At 43.1% G+C, this 18090-nt stretch overlaps 1 protein-coding gene across 3 annotated transcripts in view; it reads left to right on the top strand.

The window, feature by feature from the left end:
- The first annotated feature begins 1544 nt into the window (after positions 1-1544).
- The window catches only part of LOC146608242 (plakophilin-4-like), a 79946-nt gene continuing 63400 nt past the window's right edge, over positions 1545-18090 (top strand). For all 3 annotated transcript variants that reach the window (XM_085347088.1, XM_085347087.1, XM_085347086.1), the window contains exon 1: positions 1545-1670. In XM_085347088.1, coding sequence (XP_085203214.1) covers positions 1545-1670 — 126 coding nt within the window. The remainder of the gene's footprint in view (positions 1671-18090) is intronic.

Raw genomic sequence — 18090 nt, 5'->3', positions numbered from 1 at the left:
TTAAAATACTCGGATTAAAAAAAATCTCTTAATATTTCATCTGTATTGATTTGAATTCAGTGGTTTAATAGTTTAATTGTTTTATTATCCTGGCGTAAAAGGGCTTTCATAAAATAATTTCCATAAGTTATCCTGAAGTGCTTCATAAACTTTACTATTAAATTTACCGTTGGGAGTCCCATAATGACCACTCAGGCCCACGGAGGTTTGTGTAGGGGAGAAAACACACTCACACGCGCGCGCGCGGGCTGCATCCCTCCTCTCCAGCGGGGTGTTTGCACGGAGCTTCCGCGCATCTGCACGGCTGCAGCTGCTGCAGCAACGCATGCACCGGTGGGGCATCGGTGACCGCTGATCGATTATCGTATCGGAAAGCAATTCGTAGCCGCATGGTGACGTCACGCCGCTGATCGGTAATAGTGGCTGGGCGGGTTGATTGGTGGGTGGGTGGCTGGGTGCCGCGCGGACGCCAGGGGTGGATGAGTGCACCGAAACCCCACAGCAGGTGAAAAAGAAAAAGAAGAGGAGAGGAGGGGGGAAACACATAATTGCAGGAGGAGCGCGAGGACGTGCACGGGGACTGTTTGTTTATTTTGACGTCGGCGCGTGGGAAATGTAGTAGCTGTCACGGCCGTCCGCAGGTGGAGGATGGATGTGTAACAGGACGGATCAAGCCAGCTGTGGCCTGCTTCTGACAGCAACATCTGGCCGGTGAGTCCTCACTGACAGCCGCTTGCCAGGCAGGAGGGCGGGCAGCGCAGCTCTGCGTGCAGGCAGGCTCGGATTGACACAGCCGCGCTCCCCGGTCTCCGGTCCGGTGAGTCGGTGTGACCTCGTCCTTGGCTGCCGGATGGTGGATGAGTGATTGATGTGTGACAGTCAGGCTGGTGTGCAGATGTGATCAAGGCTCTTCGCTTATCGCCCAGAAAAGAAACGGGGGTAAAAAATAAATAAATAAATAAAAGGAAAAAAGGATCCTGAACGTGCAATGTTGTTAAATGCCTCCCGTGCAGCTTGCATGCACACCTTCAAATGCAATCCATAACATTTACACTACTGCAACTGTAAATTGTGGAGACATTTGCAGTCACCTGCGGCACAGAAGGGTTAAATCCCCGCTGAAATGCCTCACAATTCCATGGAGATTAAAGCATATATAAGGGAAAGCACTCTAATCTCATCAGTGAGCCTCATTATGAATCCCTACAGAGGCTGATACTGTAGGTGCATAAAAAGAAAAGCACACCATGAGCCTCCATAGGGGTGTTGTAGTGATACCATAAGGTCACTATAAAATCAGTATGAGTGTCTGCAGGGATATTAGGGAGGTTTATAAAAACCAGTGTGAATCCCTGCAGGGTTATTATAGAGGGTGCTCCCCTGTAAACTCACCCTGTGACACGCTCAGTGGCTGTGACAGTGATTTTCTGGTCATTGTGCCTCCTCCTTGTCCACATCCTGACCGACTTGTAGTCCTCCTGCAGGGTCAGAGAGGGCGCCTCAGCAGCCAGCCGGCTCTGGACTACAGCGGGCAGGTAGAGGCGATGGAGGAGGGTGACACAGAGGGGGAAGGGCCCATGGTGGCCAGAGAGGGACCGAGTGGTCACAGCCACCCTACAGACTCCAGCGGCACCACCACCACCAACCTCCTGGCTTCTGTCAAAGAGCAGGTAGGCGGCAGAAGATGCTGCAGTCACACCCTTGTTCGTGTGTGCTCCTCATTTTCCCACATTATTCCCACGCCTTTCACTCTCCATTAACTCATCAGTGACTGACTTTGGCTTTACGCTGCCAGTTCTGAGGCTGCATTCACACTGACAGTCTCTGTGTTTTTAATGGAGCTCATACCTTATCTTCTTTCGCTGTTTCTTTGCATTAGACCTGCTTGAAGATCTCTGCACAGAGGCACTCGCTTAGGAAGATCCATGCATGCTTTGTGGTTGTTTTGCATATGTTTTTGTTTTTGAGTCATGTAGTATAACTCTCTGTGGTTATTTTATGTCTGTTTATGATCATTTTACATCCCACTGTGATATTTTTGTGTTTTTATTGGTTATTTAGTTTCTCTTCAAGCTAATTTTCATCTCATCTGTTTTGTGGTAGGCTGCTTATCTTTGATGGTTTTTCTTGCCTCCTTTATAGCTTTTTGTGGGCATTTCCTGCCTCCCTATGGCTATTTTAAATCCTATTTTGGTTGTTTGGGATGTGCTAATTTTTTGTTCATTTGTTGTTGTTTTGTGTGCTTCTGGGGCATGTAACTTCTCTTTGTAGTCACTTTGTATCTCTTTTGGATAATTTGGTGTCTCTCTTGCACTATTTTGCGTCCCACTGTGTCTGTGGGTTTAGCTTGCCTTTCTTCAAGGTCTGTTTGCATCCCCTTGAGGATATTTTCTGACTCTTGAGATATTTCATACTCCTACATGGTTATTTCATGGTCTTGTGTGTCTCGTTGTGGTCATTTTGTGTCCCATTGTGGTTGTTTTGGATCCCTTTGTGGTCATTTTTTAAATCTCTGGAGCCATTTCACATCCCTTTGTTTTTGGAGCTTTTTGTTTTGTATTCATTTAGAACAGGTTCCTCTGTCTTGCTTTATGTTTCTTTTATCTATTTCGGGGACATTTTGCTTCTCTAACATTCTTTTGTTTCCTATTGTGGTTCTTGGAATTTATTTATTTATTGTGTTCATCTTTAGCACGTTAAAGTTGTTTTGTGTCACTTAGTGGTCTCTTTCTACCTGTTGTTGTTATGTTGTTTAGTTGTCTTTTATTTTGTTGTTTTGTTGTTGAGTCCTCCTTGTGCCATTTTGCATTCCATTGTAGTCATTTTGCATTTCTTTCGTTTCTCTTTCTCTTTGATTTTGCTTCTTATTGGGCTTCTTTGTTTTTTACCTCTCTGGTTTCTTTTGTGTTTTGGGGGCATTTTGCTTAACATTGAGGTCATCTTCTATCCTTTTGTATTTGTATTGCATTTTTGGGGGGCATTTTTTATTCTCATTGCGGCCCTTTTGCATCTGTTTATATTAATTTTGTATCTCTGGTATTATTTTGTATCCCTTTTCTCTGCTGTGGTTTTGTGTCCCTGGATATTTTTCCATCCCTCTGTAGAATCATGTGTACCTATTCACTATCCTTTATTGTCATTTTGTGTTTATATGCATCATTTTGTATCCTTTTCTCTACATTTTCCTTTCCTTTATAGTCACATTGTGTCTTTGTTTTTCTTCTTTTATTTTTCATTTTGCTTCCCTTCTGTGGTGGTTTTGTCGTTTGCTGCTCTCTGAAGTCATTTATATCTGATTGTGGTTGTTCTTGTCTCTTTGGGCTAACTGTAACACCATTTGTGTTCATTTGGCATTTATGTCCTTAAGATCATCTTACATCTTTTTTGTATTTACTTTGCCTCCTCTTTCTGATCATTATACATCCTTTCGTAGTTGTTTTGGGAGGATGGTCAGATTGTATGAGGGGACACTACACCACTAGCCATCCCTCTGGTCCCGCCCCTTCTCACAGGATAAATGAAGTCTGCGATTCACCCAAATTTACTGAGCAAATCCAGAGGATTATCTGCAGATGAGACTGAAATGTAATGGGTCTCCATGCTGAGCCTCATGAATTTGCACCCAGAATTCTATTAAAACTCTCATTAATAATTTCCACTATCAGCCTTCTGTGATGCTCTGCCCTTAAAAGGATGGGGGGGAAAACATATTTAAAAAAGATTTACTCACACAGGAGTAGATGTATAAACATTATTTTGATGGGTTTTTTTTTATTATGAAGATTATAGACATGGCAGATTTGCACAAGATTAAGAGCAAAGACAACTGCTGCAGTTATTACAGATCGCTTGAGGTCACCTGGTGATATTTATCCAATGTAAACAGGCCTTTATACGAACTGACAGCGATGTTATGAAAGTGTGTTTTTGTACCTGTTTCCTTTGCTTGCTTTCCACACATTTCAGATAGTGTTTTGTCTTTTGTCATTCCTTTTATATTCCACTGCAGTATTTCACTGTTTTTGTCCTTGTCATTATCATTCCTACTGCTGCCCTGCCAGTGTGACTAAACCTATCTCTGGTTAAATGCTGTAAAATTTAATTAAAAGCTCAGGAACATTCAGATATTCAAATTGATGGGTTGAATGCTGATATCAGCTGACCTCTGTTTTTCTAACACAAACGTCTTTCTGCTGACACTCGCTGAACAAACATGAGATCAGGGAGAGCGTTACAACACAGAGACACATGTGAACACAGCCTCCGTCTGTCTCCCTTCCCTGCTGTTATTTTTGTGGTGATTTCTGTCCAGTCGACACAGGAGTCTGTCTGTTGTCCTGCTTTTAATTATTCCTGGACTGTGGCCATGTTCTCAACTTAGTCCCCGAGTGTGTGTGACGCCGAATGAGGCAGGCTGCTATTTAAAGGCTTATGATGTCCAAGAAAAGAGTATCAGCTCTCACTTTTAATCTGCCGTTTCTGTGTCGCTGCAGATTGTGGCTAAATCTCTACTGATGTGAATTTGGGGGAAAAGGTTGTTTCCAGCTGCTTTTGGTGTTCGTAGAACGCAGCAGGAGCAGCTTTGTCACCCCTCGATCACTCTTGGTGCTTTAAAAAGCTCTGCTTGAGCTTCATGTTGCAGATGTCGCCTGTGTTGTTTTCATTTCTTGTTGATTAATGTCTACAGCGGGTCCCCCCACGATGAAAAAAAACTTAAGGTTGGAATTGAAAAAGTTGGATGAAGAGTCAGTACAAGATCAATACTAAACACAACAGTTTCAAAGGAGTTTGTGAAGTAGTCACGACTTGTAAGACATTGATTCGTTTTTGTGGACGTGAATCTTCCATTTTTTTTGCGTCCTAGAAAACAACTTTTTTAATCAGACCGCTCTAATGTCTGCTCATTCATGTCCACGTTCATGAAATGCACATTTTCCATTTTCAAAACTGAAAAATTCCACATTTAGAGGCTGAAGCAGTTGATTTTTCTACTCACACAAGAGAGATCACAACATTCTCCCTTCTCTTCTTCTTGATTAGGCAAAACTGTTTAGATTTCTTCTTATTTTTCTTCTTCTTGCTCCCTTTAGGGGTCACCAGAGCAGATCATCTGCCTCCATCTCACTATCTCTATCATCCTCCTCTGTCACACCAAGCCTCTGCATGTCTTCCTTTACTACATCCATGAATCTTCTCTCCGGGCTTTCTTTTTTCCTTTTGCTCAGCGGTTCCACATTCAGCGTCCTAGATCACAACACACTTTAAATATCATAAGAAATGTGAGTTGGAGGGTGTAGCTGCAACCCAGCACGCTTAGTGAAGAAACCCTTATACGATGTGAGAATCTGATCAAGCTGTTTGTCAGAGGGAAAGTGTGATTTTTAGGACACTCGAGCCAAACTTTAGCTGGCGTAATGTTAGCTTATAGCTGGATGTTGTTGTCGTTTAGCCGGCTTGTTGTCAGCTGTCCGGAGACGGGAGGGTCACATCTCTAATCTGCTGACAATAAGTTTCCTTCTTTGGCTCTCGGAGGAGGCGGACGCACTTTTTCTCCTCTCCCTTATCTTCCCTGCTTATGTCCTTGTCTAGTCTCGTGGGTTTTTTTGTATTTTCCCTGGAATATTCTCTCACAGTCTGTTCTCTAAAACCTAAAAGAGGAATTATGGATTGGATCAACTGGTCCCTAAATGCAATTGACACCCCTTTCTCAACGAGAAGTTTGGGCTCGGGTGAGCCTGAGTGCTGAAGATATCTACCTATTCGGAACCATGGTAACAGGGTTCTGGCTGATCGGAGCTGGCTTGGCCCTGACTTATCGAAGAATTAAGGAAGCGGAACCGGCTGTTCAAACCCCCACAAGGCTGCCCGCTGGGATTGGAACGATGGGAGAGGCGTGAGTTTCTCAAAATGGGCTCATTGAGTCAACACGGATAAGACCTTGGAGAGGCTACGGCTGCTGTGAATACTCAGAATAAGATCTCTGACTGCAGACTGGATACATCTCGGAAGGGCTAGCCTGGAATAACATCTCTGGGCGCAAAATTGGATGACATCTCGGGGAGGCACGCTGCCGTGAGTTCTCAGAAATTGGCTCCTTGAGCACAAGAAATGACAACATCACAGAACGCAAGTATGGCGAAGCTCGCGGCTCTCCAACGGAAGATTGAGAGACCAGTGTTGGACTGTAGAACTGCTTTGAAATTCATATGAGCTGTTCGCACTAAAGTAAAAAATACCATCACTTCATGCGGATACCTCTTTGGCGCCAGCTGCAAGGCCGGAGCTGAACAAAACACCCTGATAACAACTGTGTTTAGTCTGTTCCTTCCCATTCCATGCAAGGCCACCTGGGTTGGCTGGAAGACTGTTTACTTAGCCTGGCAGGGCGAAGGACACTGTCTCAGCTGAACTATGGACACGCACACATATACATATACTACTGATACTGATAAGCACTCACCGATGCATCACCCTCCTTACCCCGGATCCAACGCCACCTCCAATGCTTACCTCCCCTCTGATGTGGACATCGGGTCAGTTGGAGGCGCAGTCGAAAGATTGCAGCGGTCCCAGATCAGATGTACACACTGGAACTCTTTCCCATGTTGCTTGTCTTTGTTTATTGTGCTATGGTGTGTTGATATCTGTGCATTCCTGTATTATCCTTTTGTGTTACACATTTCGATGTTTTTTTCCTCGCTACCTAGCCTGACCTGTCTCCTCAATGTGATGTTTGTGTATTGTATGTACGGTCGGCAAGGTCTGTCATCTCGGTTGTGGGCAAAAGACCTGCAACTGACAAATAAAGGCTATCTCATCTCATCATCTCATCTCTAAGTGTGACGATATCATTAATAAATAAGCACGCTTACGCTCTTTTTTTGTATGTTAGGGCTCTGAGGCCTGAGCTGAGGTAGAAGAGGATGACATTTTATCAACATGGTGGCCAAGTCGCTTACCTTCTCATTTTTTGCTTCTTTGGTGAAGGGGATCCCATCTCGAATGATAAAACTTCATGAATGCAAATTAAATTTGCATCTGCACCTGTGAGCTCTCTTTAGCTCTCTTCTTCTCCACTATTGGTACGCTACGTATTGGGCTAATCTCTGTCCAAATATAGAAAACGTGATTAGGCAGAACACCAATGTCCGTCTCAGCCACTGTTTTCAAGATGGCGGGGTAACACAGCAGCTTCCACAAAAGCCTGCTGCTCCTGTGTGTTTTCAATTGATTCTAATTTTATGAGAGCTCATCAGTTTGTTGGAAGACGTAATTACACACTAATCAGTGTAAATTCATAAATTCATTTTTTCTATTAAATAAACTAAAAAAACAACTAACTGCACCCTTAAACTGTTCAGTAGCAACTTTAGCTCTTATTTTCCAGATGTGAGTGTTAATGATCCTCATAACTAACCAGCAGAGCCGTCTTTCACTGCCCAACATTGTTTCCTTAAAGAGTCCGTGTATCACAGATTCAGCGTTAAACCCACACTGGCCATTTTCTGACATGTTGAAGTTGTTCTGTAGCGTTGGAGAGTTTTGTTCTCATCACCATGAGTCATCGGACATGTTTTTGTAGTAACATAGCAGCTCCATTGAACCCCAGTACTGACAGGAAACCTGCTGACTCAAACATTGTCTGATATAATCGCATATATATAATCTTTTTCTCCTTCCATGTTCTCGATAAGCTTACGTGCCGCTGTAGTTTTAAACCTTTGCATTATTGCCCGCCAGGTTTTTTTTCTGTGTTATTAACCAGAAACCAATCTTCAAATTATGATGCACCATTTTTTAGCTATGTTTCATGTGTCATGGGCTGCAAAGCATTTGCTCTACAACCTTAAGGTCAGCATTTTCTTTTTCTTTTTAAATCTCATCCCCCACATCTGAATCCAGCTTCCCTGCCAGCTGCTCAGATCTTTAAACCGTCTACCAAAGGTGACTCTGGGTAGTTATTGCGCTGCAGAGCTTGTTAGAAGGTATTGTTGTGGGTATATTCCTGCAGGCACCAGCGAGGTGATGAAATAGGATCCAATAAGGCTGCTCTCAGTAACTGATCTGTGTCCTGAAGGGTTAAGTGAAGGGCAGCTGGACTTCCTCAGCTCTGATTGAAAGGCGGGAAGTCGAAGGCCTTTTTTCTTTGTCAGGTTGATTATGTATTCTTTAGGTCACGTTGGGGTCACATTAAAGATGGTGTTGAAGCAGCCTATAACCTTGTGAGGAGTTAAGATGAGACATTAATGGGATCATATTCATAGCAGTGATGTTATCGATTTAAAGGTACTTTTTTATTCTCTGTGTTGGAAAATGCAGCCGTGCACACAGGTGGAAACAGAACGAAGAGGCTTTCATGTGAATCAGGTGTAACACCACCACTACACTGACACTGATAAACTGACAAGCATGAGTCCTGTGGATTGGATCGTATGGAAGCTAATTAAAAAAATTTAATGAATTGTGTAATGATAAAAAGATTTCAGGACCCATTAATGACATATTATTACATACACGATATCTTTAGTGTCATTTGTCTACATCCAAAATAGTTTGACTGTCCTCAATAGAAGTCCTGCAACATCTGAAATAAATTGACCCAGATGTTTTCTTCTGATATTCTTACTCTTGTAGGCACGGTTACCATTAGTATGCAAAAAAATTGAGAAATTTCATGTGCGTTTAGCTTTTAGAGCCAAATGCAAGATGCTGGGTAGGTAAAATTAAAAAAATAACTTTTTATTGGTTTCTCCAAGAATCCAGAAGTACAGCAAGTCCACGAAGAAACAAAACATGAATCTGCAAAAGTAGCAAGAAGAAGAATGTGAGGTTAATTCTTAGGGAGCAAACTAAAGATCTGACAAAGACAAAAGGGAAACATGAGACTGTGCACGGTCTAAGGAAACAGGAGCAGGTGGAGACGGTCAAACACGGGTGAAACTAATGAGGGCGGGCAGATGGTCACGCAGGAAGGAAAGAAACAAAAGCAAGAAGACACATGATGAGACAAACCTACAAAGGCTAATAACTAACACTAAACACGACAGAGACGGTGCACAGTGGAAACATCAAACCAACCAATATAACAGCAATGTTGGGCATTTGTCTTCCGTTGTTCGAAGTTATGTCACATCTGCTGCTGCTGGGTTGAAGACGTGAGCGTACAGTGATCATGTTGATCTGTGCAGAGACTCTCTGATAGGGAGTTGCTGCAGCAGCTGGAGAAAAGTGTCTTTTTTCTAACGTGGAGGTTTTGGCTTAATGGTGACCCGTGTCTTTCAGAAGAACACCACAGCGAGTACCCTCTCCCTCAGCATGTGGTTACTTAGTGACATTGCTATGGTGATGTCCTTGCTTGTGCACAATACGACCAACGTGGTGACCATAACTGACTCTCGATGCGAGGCTCGTCAGTTCTGTTGGTCGACTTTGTCGTTGTCCAGTTGTCCTACGATCCTGTCTAAGTCGTGACCCAATGGGGCAATCTTGACTTTAATAAAAGCTCACGAAGACCCTGCCACACAAATGGCAACATCACCATGCATGCTAGACAGTAATGCTGAAGGTGTGTAAGGGGTCATAACAAAGCCTCACCTCTAACTCTGAAGGAAATGTTTCTACAGTCCAAACTCAACCAGACTTTACAGCTAAATAACCAAAACTTCAATTAATCGAACGTCTTGTGTGTCAGTAACCGTGAGACTAGCTGTAAAGTATCTTTTGTGTTGTCTGTTGTGCCTCAGGATAATTGGAAATAAGTGCACTTCCGCAGGTCCTTGTTTACCAGTGGCTTTGTAATATCCTGTAAGAGCATAGCATCCCTGGCTCACTTTCATCTGGAGTTTATTTGTTCAACCTTTCAACTCACAAGGTTTTCATTATTCAAAGGTAAACTTGAAACACTGATTTGCTGAGTGACATTGGAGCAACAATTGCCACAAGAAGCAACACTGAAGTCTTTGAGCCCCAACATTGTGGAGAAGGTCAGAAAATGGGTAGAAATATTGTGTGTCTTTGACACCCGAGGCTGCTTTTTTCACTTTATCTCCTTCCAACACCTTTTACAGACTTAGCAGCAGTAGTCACAGAAACCAGGAAAAGGATCCTTTGTGTGTTTAATATGAGCTCTTTGTGAAAAGTTCACATGAGCTGTGAAAACCGTCAAACAAAACTTCACATTATTCTGCAGTTTAGGTTTTACCACCCACAAGAGCAGAAGAGGTTCACCAGGGGAGCCAATGAGTATGAGGCTATGAAGATTTTATGGAAAAGGTTACACAAACACACTCAATGTGTCTTCTGATTAGACGGCATATGTTGATGTGAGAAATGGATAATTAGCAGCTAACAAATTAGAAAGATTCCCCCTGCAACATTCAGGACGACTGCAGCCTAAACTTGGGTGTTGCTGGAGAGCGAACGTTCATTGTGTAGCTCGTCTCAGGCTGTTGAAAAGTCTGCGACCAGAAAATATAATCAACTTGCTTCACTCTTCTCAGCGTTGGCATGCAGGCAGCAGTGCTGCTGAAGCATCAAATCTACCGCCTGCAGTTCCTCCACAGAAATGTCAAATTAGACGTGCTAAATAGAGCACATCAGTTATTGCCTTCCATTGTGTTTAGGCCCTGATGCCTTTCCACTTTGCTCTCATTTAGCCCATTAAAAGTAGCAGAGTGATAGATGTGAGCAGGGAAATGCCAGACCTGCAAAAGTGGCAACTTGTGAAACCCAAAACTGCCCCGGTGTGTGTCTGTGTGTGCATTTTAATTTTGTCACTTCTTCAGCAAACATGGTGAGACTGATCAGATGTTGAGACAACAGCCTGCAGCAAAGTTGCTCCAAAATGAAAGATGAGACTTCTGTAGCTCCTATCGGCATCAACAAAGAAACAGACTCCCTGATATCAAATCCAGAGAGTCTGCAGATCTGCTGTAATGTACATTTGTAATAAGCAAAAGTGCTGTGCTGTGAGATCTTGTACTTGTTTGGGTTGAGACTGAAGCTGCAGAAGTTCTGGAAATAGTGCTATTTTCGCATTTACATTGTACTGAAACTCCCCTATACATTTCACAAAATGTCATGCTTTACTTAACATCATACAAATAAATAGAAACATGGGCTTCTAAATATTAAAGCTCCAATCAGTGTTAAGTAGCAGAGCACAGTAGCATCTCCGCTAACCCAACTGTGGTTCGAGAGAAGTCGTGTCTTTAGAATAGAATAGAATAGAATAGAATAGAATTCAACTTTATTGTCATTGCACATGCACAGGTACAGGGCAACGAAATGCAGTTTGCATCCATCCAGAAGTGCTTTAGTGATATATATATATTACAATATATATTAGCAATAATATAGATACAGAAATGGGTCTATTATGGTATGTTATAATGTACACGGTATCAACCCTCTGTAGAGCTCGTCTGTCCTGCATGGTGCTGTTCCCGAACCAGGTTAAGATGTTTCCCGCCAGGATGCTCTCTATGGTGCACGAGTAAAAGTTCCTGAGCACCTTGGAGGGCAGTTGGAAGTCTCTCAAGCGTCTGAGGTGGTAGAGACGCTGTCGGGCCTTTTTCACCACGGTGTTGATGTGACAGGACCATGACAGGTCCTGCGTGATGTGAACTCCGAGGTATTTGAAGCTGTCCACTCTCTCCACTGGGCCCTCGTTGATGACGGGGGTCTGGTAGTTCCTCTCCTGCTTAGTGCTGAAGTCCACTATCAGCTCCTTTGTCTTACTGACGTTTAGAAGGAGGTTGTTCCTCTGGCACCAGTTCTCCAGATTCCTAATCTCCTTCAGGTAGGCCGTCTCGTTGTTATCAGAGATCAGGCCCACCACGACGGTGTCGTCAGCAAACTTGATGATGGTGGTGGAGCTGGTAGTGGCCACACAGTCATATGTGTACAAAGAGTACAGCAGGGGGCTCAGAACACACCCCTGGGGGGCTCCAGTGCTGAGAGTGGTGGAGGCTGAGACATGTCCGCCCATCCTTACTGCCTGTGGTCTGCCAGTTAGGAAGTTGGAGATCCACTGACACATAGATGAGCTGAGTCCCAGATGCTCCAGCTTGGTGGTGAGTGTGGAGGGAATTATGGTGTTAAATGCAGAGCTGTAGTCTATGAAGAGCATTTTAACATAATTCCCCCTTCTAGTGTCCAAGTGAGTGAGTGATGTGTGGAGGAGATGAGAGATGGCATCGTCTGTGGAACGATTTGGACGGTAAGCGAACTGTAGTGGGTCCAGTGTGTCTGGTAGTGAAGAAATGATGAAGTCTCTGACCAGGCGTTCAAAGCACTTCATCACTACTGAGGTGAGGGCTACAGGGCGATAGTCATTGAGAGAAGCAGGGTGGGGTTTCTTCGGGACAGGAACAATGATGGACTCTTTGAAGCATGTGGGGATCACCGACTGAGATAAAGAGATGTTGAATATCTCAGTGAACACAGGTGCTAGCTGGTATGCGCAGTCTCTTAGGATACGACCTGGGATGCCGTCTGGTCCTGCTGCTTTCCTGGTGTTCACTCTCTTGAAGGCTCTCCTTACTTCATGCTCGGAGATGACGAGCACGTTTCCGGTGCTGGCAGTATCTTCCTGTCTGCAGCCGTTAGCGCCGCTAACACTAGCATTGTTGGAGACCTTAGCTGCAGCCTCGAAGCGAGCATAGGAGGTACAGGCTATGAACAGGATATAAATATGAAAAACTATACAGAATATGAAATAAATAACTTTACAGAATTTGAGATACACAGCTATACAGAAATGGGAACTATGCAAGTTGTAAACAGTTGTAGGATTAAAGATTATCGAATGTACAGAATGATTATTTACACAGAGCTATACAGTAGTGCAGTTAAGATAAGTGAGATATGTGGATAATTTCTACAGAGGCTATATAAAGTGCTAGTGGTTGTGAGTGGTGGTTCAGTCCATGTTATTATTGTGTGTTTGAGGGTACAGTTGTCCATTGTGTGTGTGTATGTTCAGTCCATGTGTTAACGTGGGTCAGATGTCAGGAGGCAGAGTTCAGGAGTCTAACAGCTGTGGGGAAGAAGCTGTTCCGGTACCTGGTGGTCTTAGTCCGGAGGCTCCTGTGGCGCCTCCCAGAGGGCAGGAGGGTGAAGAGTCCATGTGATGGGTGACTGGGGTCTCTGATGATTTTCCCAGCCCTTTTCAGACACCGCTTCCTGTAGATGTCTTTTATGGCAGGAAGTGGTGCTCCGGCGATGCGCTGGGCAGTTTTCACAACCCTCTGCAACGCCTTCCGGTCCGAGGCAGAGCAGTTCCCGTACCAGACTGTTATACAGTTGGTCAGGATGCTCTCGATGGTGCAACGATAGAAGTTCACCAGGATGTCTGAGGACAGGTGGTTCTTGCTCAGAGTCCTCAAGAAGAAGAGGCGCTGGTGAGCCTTCTTGACCAGCTTGGAGCAGTTGGTCGTCCAGGTGAGATCCTCGGAGATGTGGACTCCCAGGAACTTGAAGCTGCTCACACGCTCCACAGCCGTCCCCTTAATGTGGATGGGTGGATGTGGGTCAGCATTCCTCCTGTAGTCCACGATGAGCTCCTTGGTCTTCTCGGTGTTAAGCAGCAGGTTGTTTGTGTCGCACCACTCAGCCAGACGATCCACCTCCTCCCTGTAGACGGCCTCATCGTTGTCACTGATGAGGCCAATCACCGTGGTGTCATCTGCAAACTTAATGATGGTGTTGGAATCATCAGCAGGTCTGCAGTCGTGGGTGAAGAGGGAGTAGAGGAAAGGGCTCATCACACAGCCTTGTGGTACACCGGTGTTCATCGTGATAACTCATGATAACTCGTGATAACTTTAACTGCCTCACTGCACGTTCAAAAATGTTTATAAAATCAAAAAACTGAAGAAAGTTTTCAATAACAAGTCAAAAATAACTGTATCAATTCTGACTTTATGTATTGCTATATAGCCAGATTTTAGCAGTTTGCTGGTCTGGAGCATTCAGGTGTGTGTTAACACAATGTTACAGTCTTCTCAGGAGTGGATGTCCCAGCAATTTAACCTTAACCTCCTAGGACCCAAACTCTTCCACGTCATGTTTAATTTCTCGTTGATATTTGGGCATATTGGGACCCGATGAATGTAAAAACAAAGAATTACCTGATTTTTTTTTTTTACCTGATTTTTTTTTTAAGAAAAATGAGAGCCACATATGGCAAGGCAAGGCAAGTTTATTTGTATAGCACAATTCAACAACAAGGTGATTCAAAGTGCTTTACAGAGACATTGTAAACAAAAACAAATAAAAAGCATGATTTAAAATTGATTAAAACAAACTAACTAATTAACAAACAAACAAACAAACAAACAAAACAGTATATAAAATCAAAATAGATAAAATCAGAACAGTAGATAAAATCAGTAGTTAAAATGTTAGTTTTGAAATTTAAGCTTAAGTGCGGATTTGGTGCTTTATTTAAATGCAGCTGAGAATAGGTGAGTCTTCAACCTGGATTTAAATAAACTGAGTGTTTCAGCTGATCTGAGGCTTTCTGGGAGTTTGTTCCAGATATAAGGAGCATAAAAGCTGAATGCAGCTTCTCCGTGTCTGGTTCTGACTCTGGGAACTGATAAAAGACCGGATCCAGATGACCTGAGGGATCTGGAAGGTTCATACTGGGTCAGGAGGTCACTGGTGTATTTTGGTCCTAAACCATTCAGAGCTTTATAGGCCAGCATCAGAACTTTAAAGTCTATCCTCTGACGGACAGGCAGCCAGTGTAAAGACCTCAGACCTGGACTGATGTGGTCCACTTTTTTGGTCTTAGTGAGGACTCGAGCAGCAGAGTTCTGAATGAGCTGTAGTTGTCTGACTGATTTTTTTAGGTAGACCTGTAAAGATGCTGTTACAGTAATCAAGCCTACTAAAGATGAATGCATGGACTAGTTTTTCCAGGTCCTGTTGAGACATCAGATCTTTTATCCTTGAAATATTCTTGAGGTGATAGTAAGCTGATTTTGTTATTGTCTTAATGTGTTTTTCTAAGTTTAGGTCTGCATCCATCACTACACCCAAATTTCTCGCCTGGTTTGTGGTTTTTAGGTGTATAGATTGAAGTTCTCTGGTGACCTGTAATCGTTTTTCTTTGGCACCAAAGACTAAACCAAAAACTGTTTTTGTTTAGCTGGAGAAAATTGTGGCACAACCAGTCATTAATTTCCTCAATGCATTTACCAAGAGCCTGCACAGGGCCTCGGTCTCCTGGTGACATTGTGATATATATTTGTGTGTCATCTGCATAGCTATGATAGTTTATTTTGTTGTTCTTTATAATCTGTGCCAGTGGGAGCATGTAAATGTTAAACAGAAGGGGTCCCAAGATGGAACCTTGGGGAACTCCACATGTGATACTTGTTCTGCTCAGATGTGAAGTTACCTATTGATACAAAGTATTTCCTTTTTTCTAAGTATGTTTTGAACCAGTTTAGCACAGTTCCTGAAAGACCTGCCCAGTTCTCCAGTCGTTTGAGTAATATGTTGTGGTCAACTGTATCAAATGCTGCACTGAGATCCAGTAAAACTAAGACTGACATTTTTCCACTGTCATTAAACATTTTGGTCAGAGCGGAAGTAATTGAGCTGTTGAGAAACTGCTTTTTCAATGATCTTACTTAAAAATGGGAGATTTGAGATCGGCCTGTAGTTGTTCATTTGTGTCTTGTCAAGATTGTCCTTTTTCAGTATAGGTTTTATTACAGCAGTTTTTAGTGGTTCTGGAAACACACCTGACATTAAAGAAAAGTTGACGATCTGTAACAGGTCTGACTCCAAAGTCTTTGAGACCTTTTTGAAAAAACTTGTTGGCAGGACATCTAAACAGCAGGAGGAGGAGTTCAGTTGACCTAAGATGTCCTCCAGGTCTTTGCTGTTAATCGGGTGAAACTGTTTTATGGTGTTTAAACAGTTTTTCGGTGGACACAGTACATATCCTGGATCTGCTGTTGATGTACCAATTGCTTGTCTAATCTTTTGGATTTTTTCTGTGAAGAATTTGGCAAAGTCATTGCAGGCCATGGTCGAATGAAGTTCACCTGCCACTGACACAGGAGGGTTTGTTAGCCTGTCAACTGTGGAAAATAAGACCTGAGCATTATGGCTGTTTTTAGTGATGATGTCAGAGAAGTAGGACCTTCTTGCACTCCTCAGTTGATATAGATGTCGTAATGAACCTGGAGGTTTGTTTTTCTCCATCTGTGCTCAGCTTTCCTACACTCTCTTTTTTCATTTTTCACTAGTGTGGAGTTTCTCCATGGAGACTTTTTCCTTCCAGAGATAACCTTCACCTTAATGGAGGATATATGTTTAAAATTTCGATAGAAGAGTAGCAGTATAATGTCCTCGTAAGTGGATATCAGGCCCTTGTAGAGCAAAATTGATTATTTTAGAATAAATAACCCAAAATGTGATGTCCACATATGTGGACGCCAGGTCCTAGGAGGTTAAGGTCACAAGGTCAAAAAACCTAAGAGCCTAAGGTAAAGATAATGACAGTTCAATTAGAAAAAGACTGAACAAGTATGACTTGTTTAGAAGGTTTGCCAGAAGAAAGTCTCTTCACTCTAAACAGAACATGCAATAGTTACATCTGAACAAACCACAAGACTTGTGCCTTTATACAGATGAGACACAGTGCAGGTACTTTGCTATACTGCATAAAACCAAACACAGCACATCAGCACAAACGCGTAATACCAACAGTAGCACAGTGGTGGAGGCATGATGATTTGGGCTTGTTTTGCAGTCACAGGACATGGACAAACTTTCAGTCACTGAGTCGACTATAAACTCCTCTGTACACAAAAGCATTCAAAAGACAGATGTGAGGACATCTGTTGAATAGATAAGGCTTAGCTGAAATTAAATAATGCATCAGGAATATGATACCAAGCACGGCAGCAAATCTCCAACAGAATGACTGAAAAAGAAAAGAATCAAGGTTTTGCAGTGGTCCAGTCAACAGCCAGACCTCTAGCTGATTGAAATGCTGAGGTGGGACTTTAAGAGAGCTGTGCATGAACCCCAATGAAATGAAGCAATGATCCTAAGAAGAGTGGGCCAGAATTCCTCTACAGTGATGTGAGAGACGACAGTCCTACAGAAAATGCTTAAAGTTATTACTGCTAAAGATGCTTCTACAAGCTACTGAATCGTGGGGTGTACCTGTCTGAATCTTTTCATCATTATCTGCGTTGCCTGTAAAACTCAGGTGTAGGTTAACTCTTTCAAACTACACAGCTCAGTGAAAACACTGTAAAATATTCAAACTCCTCCTGGTGTAAGCTATGGGCTACTATATCAATACCAGAATGTTTTATTCTCTACCAAAATATCCAGCATCAGTGGAGCTCTAGGCTTGATCAATTCACACATACATATGAAAGCTGCAAAGCTCTTGTGAAAAAAAAATATTCAAACCTCAAACTCTTCACAGTGTGAACCTGTGATGCTGGACTCTCAGTGGTTTTAGCACGGCCAAGCAGGTCAGTAAACAGTGAGTCAGTTTCATCCTGTTACTGAACGCAAAACAAGCATATCTATCACTGTTTAGAAATATACAGAGATTCTCTTAATTTCAGCTTTTCTGCTGGTGTAACAACCCCCATCGGAGAGTTTACTTCAAGAGGAAATGGCATCTAAAAAAGGATTCCAGCTCCGGCAAACTCTTATATATGTTCCCCTGCTTTAATCATCTTTATGCAGCCTAGTTTCACGGTATGTTTTTTCCCCTCGTCATCCCCCACCCCGCCCAGCGTGAGAACTGCTGCCTTAGCCGACAGTAACAGACTGTGCGGGGCAGCTCCCAGGTGTAAACGCAGGGTCCCACTGAATGAGCCTGCAGCATGGCGTGATGAAAAAGAACATGCTCAGAAAATGTCATCTCAGGATATATAGAGGAGGAGAAAAAAAAGCCCAATAAAATAACAACAACTGGGCCACATCAGCGCTCTGCACACTTGGGTTGGTTTCAGAGCCAAAAGACCACTCTTTGACGTCAAAGTAAATTTACAGCGCAGATCATCTGGGCGTGCATGATTGATGGCAGCCGCCACCGTGACC

Source organism: Diplotaxodon limnothrissa, linkage group LG23 (assembly GCF_057381915.1).
Source record: "Diplotaxodon limnothrissa isolate DT_005_m linkage group LG23, D_limnothrissa_male_GT1.1, whole genome shotgun sequence".
Lineage (NCBI taxonomy): Eukaryota > Metazoa > Chordata > Actinopteri > Cichliformes > Cichlidae > Diplotaxodon > Diplotaxodon limnothrissa.
The sequence above is the reverse complement of the archived record's forward strand: the minus strand, read 5'-3'. Positions and strand labels throughout refer to the sequence as shown.